This window comes from Gossypium raimondii, chromosome 5 (genome assembly GCF_025698545.1).
Source record: "Gossypium raimondii isolate GPD5lz chromosome 5, ASM2569854v1, whole genome shotgun sequence".
Taxonomy (NCBI): Eukaryota; Viridiplantae; Streptophyta; class Magnoliopsida; order Malvales; family Malvaceae; genus Gossypium; species Gossypium raimondii.
In genome coordinates, this window is record NC_068569.1 from 35247895 (window position 1) to 35257049 (window position 9155).

General features: G+C 34.7%; 1 protein-coding gene across 1 annotated transcript; it reads right to left on the reverse strand.

Moving 5' to 3' along the window:
- Positions 1-3748: 3748 nt before the first annotated feature.
- Positions 3749-8280, reverse strand: LOC105765910 (trihelix transcription factor GT-1). Its single transcript, XM_012585187.2, has 5 exons — positions 7500-8280; positions 5884-5922; positions 4991-5122; positions 4510-4734; positions 3749-4255 (listed from the first exon to the last, which is right to left on the reverse strand). Exons 1-5 carry the CDS (start codon positions 8080-8082, stop codon positions 4053-4055), a joined length of 1182 nt encoding a protein of 393 aa, XP_012440641.1. The 5' UTR covers positions 8083-8280; the 3' UTR covers positions 3749-4052.
- Positions 8281-9155: the final 875 nt, after the last annotated feature.

The following is a 9155-nucleotide window of genomic DNA, read 5'->3' on the forward strand; positions in this document are numbered from 1 at the left end:
ACTTTAATTAACTATCAATTTAATAAAATTGCTTTAATCTTATTTATCTACTAATCAAACAACGTGGATTCCATCATGAAATTCCACTATCCACTACTAACAATTGCTCTTTTGTTCTATTAGCTAATTAAAAATCTATATCGATTAAACTTTTACCATTTTTATGATTTAATCCTTATACTTTAATTAACTATCAATTTAATAAAATTACTAGACCGAAATTCAATATACCATTAACTTAGACTCGTAAATATTAAATAATAATATTTACAGATTCGATCATCAAAAATAGGATTCTGAAATCGCCATTTCCGACACCATTGACTTTAGGATCGTTACATAGGTTTAGGCTAACAACATTAGTGTGGTGGTAGTAAGGCTACAGGAGCATAGACTATGAATATGATTTGTAAGGGAAATAAGGTTTTAAGTTCTTCCCAAGGTGCACAACTTGAACTTCCCCATTATTCTTCCTTGGAGCCAAACTCTTTCAGCTTTAGTTGCCTCTCCTACATCCATCTTTCCATTTTTTATACCATTTTCAATTATTTCATTCAAAATTACCATATCCACAAAGGTCTTTATGCATTTCAGATCAAAAGGTCATAATATGGACCTTTAAGTGTACTTACAAATAGTATGGTTATTTCCTTATCGAATAATTGTGGTTGAACGTCTGCAACAAGGCCTCTCTATCACCGGGTATACTCTTTAAAACTTTTAATAACCTTTTTTCTCTATATTTTGTAATGACAGGTGGTCTTAAGTAATATAAACAATATATTGGTACCGGGAAACAAAACCTGTAGTCAACTCATTCCAAGTATGAATTCAACTATTATCTAATTGGATACCACCTAATCTCAGACCTAGACAGGCTATTTTTGAATATATGCATAAGAAATTTCTAATCCCTTATGTGAGCAACCATCTTTCAATAGCACGTGGGGATGTGGACCAGGATCTTTTGACCCATCATATTTCTCAAAGTCAAGTGTCATAAACTTGAGTGGAATGGCCACATATGGGACCAAAAAGAAAGTATGTATGTGTCTATGGACCCATAAAAGTCCATCTTCAATCTTTTCTCAACCATATCCATTTTTTGTAACTCTTTTTCAATCTTTGCCTCAAACATATTCAATTTCTCTAACTCCTTTAGATCATCTAATTTTGGAACTTCAATTGTTTCAATTTTTTTTTTTTGACACAAGGATAGTTTACCTTGAAGTGGTGATTGAAATGTGAAAATTTGTACCCCTAGGTGAGGATAAGAAACCTCACCTATAAAGTGTTGAGTTATTCCTTCATTTTTCTTGAGAATTTTAGATCTTGTCCATTTTAGTAGTTTATTCTTCAGCCCTATTTCTAGTCTTAGAAGGGGTGTTGTAAGAATGAGAATCCTTAACTTTTTGAGGAAAAAAAAAACTTCTTTTAATCAATAAATCAAGTAATAAAATTTTATTAACAAGTGCACAATAAAACAAATACATAAATACGAGAGTACAAAGCTATAAACATTTATTAGAGAAAATAAATCACAACGTTATGAATTAAACAAAATTCCATATCAATCTTTTGTTGCTACATATCCTTATTACAAGACTTTACAACACTAGTATTTTCAAAAAGAATTTTTATGATCCACTTGATAGTGTTGCTGGGCCTCTACAATTTGAACAAAAGTCTTCTGGAGCGGTGTTATATGTCTAGCAATATCTTAATTCAATCATTCATTTCAACTTTAATAATTCTCATACAACACTATCATGCATTTTGCCCACTAAATTATTTTCTTCTTCTTGACACTTGTTTGGAGTAGTAGTTAACTTTATCATTTCACATTCTTTTCTCTTAATATTTTATTGAAAAATATATATCTTTTTTTTTAATTGGCCTGTAAGAGATCATTGTACCTTTATTCCAATTCAAGGGCATTTCTCATCTAACATGTCATGTTCTTCCTTCCACCCCATAGCATGAAATCCAAAATAGTAGTACTAACATGGCATATTACCTTATGAAACACAACTAGACCATAAATTGCCAATGCACAACAGTTGTGTACCTTTGTCATCATTAGGATGTTGATTGATGAAGTATTGTAACACGCATACCATCCTTTCTCTTTAGTCATTCTATCAACTTGGGTAAGTTCAATTCCCATGAAATTGGCAAGTTGGTTTCTATATCCATATCCCCTCGTTTGCTTCTACAACACTTTATTTAAACTCGAGAAGTCTTAAGTGCAACAATGCCAAGTTGGCACCATGTCTGCTTCACCAAACATGAAACACCTATAAAGTTAAGCACCAAGATAAATTACATTACAAAATACAGGCAAATCAAGTTTCTATAAGGGTAGGATTATGGGTTAATTACATATTTGGTCACATAATTTGACTCCAAAGTATAAGGGCCGAATTGTAATTTAACACTATCCACGAAGGATAACATTCTCTTATTCCTCTCCCATCGCAGGCTTTAATAGGAAAGGGTTCAGTTCTAGGTGGTCATATTTCTCATGGCAATGCGAACACTGCAGTCTCACAAATTCCAAAATACTCTACTTCCATATAGTGGAACAAGCCCAAGTTGATGTCTATTTTATGCAAGTGAATTGTGTGTGAAGAAACATTATGAGGGTTGGTTTGAAAGAAGGTAAATGCAAAAATTTAGATAAACTGGTATATACAGATAAATATATAATTCAACAAACCATACACACAAAACCTTGAGAACCCTAAGCACAAAGACTAATTCATGGCTAACTCTGTAAATGGCCTCCGGTGAAGTCCCCAAACTGTTAGGAAGTGTGAAACAAAAATCTGACATGCTAGATGTGAATCACTCAAAATCAAGATTCATGACTAATCTTCTTTAAACTAGATCTGATTAGCCACCCACAATATCTATCCAATTTTATTCAAGGGATCCTGAAAACAACGATTTAAGTCTACTTTGTACAATTATGTGTGGAAAGAAATTAACACCCTTACGTTCATTTTCAATTCTCCAAAACAACTAAAAGTTGATATCCACTCCATGCCCCAGTTTTTTTTCCTAAAATGATTTATACCGAATTAATCAAAATAAAACTTGATTTTAAATAAAAAAATATTTTCAATTTGATCCCCTTAAACACATTAACATTTAGTTTCTAATACTAAATTGAGAATTCAATTTAGTCCTAAAATTAAACATGAAACTGAAATCGAGTCCAAAACCATTTTGAATAAACTCAAAACTCCATTGACAATAGAACACAAAATTTGGGTGAAGTGGGTATCAAATGAAAATATTTAAACGCAAAAGCGAGGCAAGTTGCGGGTGTACAAAATTCGTCCATCCCCCCGATGTCGAATTTTTGCCCTGATTCAGTACACAACTTTCCTAAACAGATGTTCATCCATCCCATGTAATGCATATCCAAATATAAGTATGGAAATATGATACTCAAATTACGTTAGAATCTTGAAAAGAAAAATGATCATGCCCATACAAAATACATATTCGTTGAGTTCAAATAATATAGGTTGTACGATCATGTCCAAACTGCTGAGTGGTTTAGTCATTCTCGCAGAATTGGGGGGCGGGGTGGGGTTGCAATTACTTAGAAAACAAATTTTCTAAATTTTTTATAGAATCATATCCAAATATGCGATGGAAAGTCCATAGCATTGATATCATGCATTTCTAGAAAGGTTTTAAGAAAATATGCAATAAAAAAGCAAAATAAGTTTCGAAATTTGGAGTTCAATTTCAAATTGCAGACCTGCAATTAATCTGAAAAGCATATTTACAGACAACGTACATCCAGGCTGCATGAACAGAACCGGCACTGGAAACTGGATCTGATGTCCTGAGAAGAAACATCAGACGACAAGCTATTTACAGCTGAGTGGATTAGTACAATGCAAACAGCATACAAATCTTTATAATGCAGCAGAGTGAATAATAGAATATCTGACATGCATACACGTATTGTCAAGAGCAACTTCATATAGCCTCTTGAGAGGGCTGCATTTGTGCAAAGCACAATGTACTGGTAATCAGCTCACTCCTCTATAAATAGCATTAGGTCGTAAGTCGTCCATATTATCTATGCTTCTGTATCCATCAATATCCCTGAGACCTGTGTAGCCTCGACGGGCTAGGTATTCACGGTAATCATCTTCTGTGTAAAAAATCTTGTCCTCAGTGTGGACTGGTATATGATCTGACTCATCATAAAGGCACACTTTTATAGCCAAACCTGAATGCAGGAGGATGAAAATACACAAAAAATAAGTGAAAAAAGAATATTAGCAATAATGTGCACAAGACATGTTTGATAGCAAAATGAAGATGTCTTATAGTTAGACATCAATTCTGACCCGAACCCAACCTGGCCCAACTTGATTTGACCATAAAAAGTGGAAAACCCTAACAGAGAACGACCCAAACTCAAAATGCCAATCTCTAAATGACCCGAACTAAGTTGTCTGAAGGCATCCCTGAAAATGTTACCTTCATCAAGGTGGAGTGTATAATTCCCTAAAGGCATTTCCCTGTCAAAACTGCGTACTATATTGTCTTCATCCTCCAACCAAAATGATCGCTTTGTTCTCAATCCAAATGCAGATTTAATTGCCTCTCTAATGGCATCAGCAGTTCCATCTATACCGATCCTTCTGGTGTAGTCCCCGTACTTGACAGTTATAACCCTTCCTCCATATGACTGGCAGTCCCCACCTACCAAAAAAGGAGAGAAAGAAAATGAGAAGTCGATATATTAATTTTTATTGGATTTAAATTTTTCATCTTGGACAATATTTGGGAGATAACACTCCAAATCGAGTGTTTGCCACAATCACATTCATTTGAGCAAATATGAAGAAAAATGCCCCCATGATGGACCAACTAAACACCTGAATGTTATGCTACATGCAAAACCATCATATACTTTGGTCAAACCGGTTCCATAAAAATTCTAATTTACGAAACTTACCATTTCCCGGGGTCTCTCTCCAATTCCAAGGAGGAACTCCACTCGCCGCAACTGCATCAGCTGCAGTGATAGCAAGAGGATGTCCATCATGATCTAAACGTCTTTCAAGATTAAGTGTCGGCCTACCACTAGCTGCACACCAAAAACATAAGTGGAGGAGATGCATAACATTTCAAAGACACGCTATGGTGAATGGATGAAGACATGCTTAAGGAAAATGTTATTTGCTACAGATCAGGCAGTCTGTAGAGTATATGGTTCTTTGTTTTAACAGAAATGTTAATTCAGTGTGGAAGTGCAGCAGAATGCAAAATCAACATGCTTTTCATTGTATAGCACCCCGATCTTATATATTCTCAGTAAAATAAAAACTCCACTGAAGTTGAAAACTAATTGAAGGCATAAGATTGTACAACCACACGAAGTCCATAAACAACATTTTAGCATTTAAGCCACAGAGAAAGACATGTATATTAGATGCAGCTAAAGGTTAATAAAGGTGACACAAATATCACATATTTATGTGCTGACATGACAAAATCCTTAAATGGAAAGATAAGGGCATAAAAGAGAGGACACTTTGGAGGAAAAAGTAGAGTCTTAAGTTTAAAACAATGCATCCATTTTAACTAATAATATGATTAGCAGGTGAGAGTACCTAAAGATGGCCAAATGAATATGATAGATAACAGGATATCTCTAATTATGCCATAAAAGCTCCTAAATCCAGGTGAGAAATTGATGAGGTATATAAGGTTGATGAGATTAAGGCCATTGCATCCAACAAATTCCATGATTTTCCCAAATTAACTTGACAAAAATATTACAACGAGATTAAAGAAGTGGAAAAAGCAAGATAAACCCAAAGAAAGCAAACTCGAATTACAACATACCTTCAACAGGACCAAATGAAATGCCAGCATCCTCAAAACCTGCAAGAGCCAAATCATATTGGTGAAGATCATTAAAATCACAATAATAGAACGAATGACTTAATATATGTTGCAGGTTAAGTATAGGAACAATAAAACTATCACTCAGCCTACATAGGGAACCCCCCACCCCAAGAGAGAGCGAGATTGAAATCCCCAAAAGCCTGATGCTAAAACTTATACACTGCTTTCAAGAAGCAATATGCAACAGCAAGATATGATGTCCAAGACAAAACCAGAAGAAACCATGTAACTGTAGAATGAACCTATGGAAAAATGGATGCGACAACATAAGACAACAGAAAGGAAATCGATAGACCATTATTGATAATCATCCCTACCTAAATAAGATTTTAATTCTTAATATACTGACATTCTCTTCCCATACTCCTATTGATGGTTGTATTCTAAACTTCAAAGAAACCAAAGAAGCCTACAGCCCTTATGAAATATCTTGGGGCTTTCATTGCAGAATACTTGCTCATGATCTACCGAGCATGATTTATGCTTCAAGTATCATGAATGCCATATCGTATTTTGAAACGCACATTTGTTCTTTAGACATGATGTGTTGCTTTGAAAGCATATACAATACGTTATAAATTTAGCCATCTAAACTCCACGATGAACATATCATTTAATAGCAACATCTTTTTGTTGGTACCAACTTCACAAAGATACATGAATGCAAACAAACCTTCTTGTAAAGCACCCAATATAATCATCAACAAAAATGGAAGCGGACTCGAAGTCATGTCAAATCAAATAAATTCCTATAGTTAAATAACTGAAAGTAATCGGCTTCTCTTTTCCCTTGCCAGTAGCAATTCATAATAACCTCTTTAAGTCACTTTAGGAAGTAACTCTCAACATATTCAACCCCAAAAATTACAGCAGCTTTAAGACATGCTCAACTATTTATTTCTCTTGGAGTATCAGTGTCCAACTCCAACACAGTTTCAAACATAGATACAGGAATATCATCTTCTAAAAACCCACCAATAGCAATTAATAATACCCTCTTAATTCCCTCTTTAGATAGTAACTTTCAAACAAAATTAACCTCAAAATTTACAACAGCTTCAAGACATGCAACCCTCTTAAAGCATCCCTGTGCGACACATTTTCAAACATGGATACAAGGATATTGTGTTCTAGGGACCCAACAACAGCAACTCATAATTCCCTCTTTAGGAAGTAACTTTCAACAACTTCAAACTCAGGAAATTATAGCAGCTTTAAGCCATGCCCGACTCTTCATTTTTCATTGCTTATCCATATCCAATACTCATGCCCCCCACATTTCAAACATGGATATACGGATGTCATCTTCTAAGGACACACAAAACACATGGAAAAAGAGAGAGTAAAAATTGGATATACTGTATTACTCAGGCACCCGTACCTGACACTCACATGAATGTTACTTAACATAAGAACATTTACCTTGAAAATCCATTAAAGCCCAAAACGCCCAAAACACCCAAAACAGATGTTTGAATAAAAATAAAGGCTTCACGAAGAATTGAACAAAAAATTCTCCACTTTCTAAAATGGCAAAAGAAAATAAGACATACCCTTATCAGCGAAATGCATAAAGGAATCGGGTTTAGGAGGAGGTGTCGGACTCTTGTAGGAATTTTTGGTCCTCTCCCTTAAAATCTCTTCAATTTCCTTATAATAAGACATCTTGGCCGACCCACTCCCTCTGTCCTGATGCTTAGCTTTCTTGAACTCTTTCAACAAGTTCCTCCACTTGTCGGTACACATAGTGGGGGATCTATCGAACCCTTTCTCTCTCATCTTAGCGGAAATCTGCTCCCACAAGTGCTTGTTGGATTTGGAAGTATTGAAAAGGCCGTCCATTTCTCTTCGGAAGCCGATAAGGCTACGGGTTTCGTCTTGAACCCATGTCTCGGCTCGTTTCTTGGGGGCTTTGACTTCAGGATCTTCGCCGCTGCTTTCACCTAAGATCATTTGCTGTTGCTGTTGCTGTTGTTGGTGTTGGTGGTGGTGGTGAGGAGGAGGAGGGTGGTGGTGGTGGTGGTGAGGTGGCAAATCCCCATTGGAGGTGACCTCGATGATCATGTCGCGGGGGGCGGCGGCGGGACCTTCCTCTTTGTATAAGTCAATAGGACGGGGTTTCTCCGATAAGTACATGGGTGTTTTGAATCTGAAGAAGAAGAAAGCGTAGAGTAGAAGGTTTGGGGAGTTTGAGAGTGAGCGTTTGATAATATATTGTTTTCTAAGCGGACTTCCCTTTTCTTTCTCTTTGCCTTTGGGCGTTGCATTTGCTTTGCCTTTTTGCCCTTATTCTCTTTCCATTATTTTCTCTTCTAAACAATAAAATAACCCAATCCATTTAATCAGTATTATGATAAACACAGTTGAATCGCGGTGAGGTTATTTATTTTTATTGTTATAATTTATAAAATGTATGTTTATATTATTATTTATTTGTATATATTTAATTTTTTCATGGTTGAATTGTGAATAGATGTTTTGAGATTAGTTTTATAAGTTATAAAATATATGTTTTATATTTTATTATATATCTGTGTATATTTTTTAATTTTTTTTATAATTGAATTAACAACTATGGTTTTACTGATTCTACCCAATCAAATTCTTAGGGAATAGAATCGGTTTGAAATCCTACTCTATCTCTTTAAGATAACTTGGATAAAATATGAGATTAGTAGGGATAAAATAATATGTTTTTTGGTAAAATTAAATAATGGGTTACATAGAAATGTTAATAAATAAATTATCAGGACTGCTTTTAATGATACATGCACAGATGGAGTGAAATTTATTAAATTTCATTCACTGAATCTGTCAATTTTTAAGTTTGGGAAATCAATAGACCTGCGACGACTTTTTGCATGGGATCTAGGCATTTATGGGTTGAGATGCCTTTATGGCATTCAAAGATCTCTCTTAGCTTCGAAACGCACTCTGAATCACTCGATTTCGAGCTCGAGAGCTCAAGTTATGACTGTTTTAATAAAGATTGCGTAAGCAGAATTTCTGGACGTGATTATGACGGGAATTACGAGTTTCGGGCTTTTAATTCGAGTTTAAATCATATTGAGTTCAAGTTTTGGGCTTAATTTTTATTATATATGAGCCTAATATTGTATTTATCAGTTCTTATTATTTTATTATTCCAAATTTTTAATAATTATTTAGGAGTTTTATGTCAATAAGAAAGTTTAATTTAAAACAATTTT

Bases quoted from the DNA above. Each gene is read 5' to 3' on its own strand.
- LOC105765910 (XM_012585187.2), bottom strand. From the start codon at position 8,082: ATGTACTTATCGGAGAAACCCCGTCCTATTGACTTATACAAAGAGGAA. The intron at 5,123-5,883 runs GTATGTTGTAAT...TTTGGTGTGCAG, and splicing joins TTCATTTGGTCCTGTTGAAG to CTAGTGGTAGGCCGACACTT. The intron at 4,256-4,509 runs GTAACATTTTCA...TCCTGCATTCAG, and splicing joins TACACTCCACCTTGATGAAG to GTTTGGCTATAAAAGTGTGC.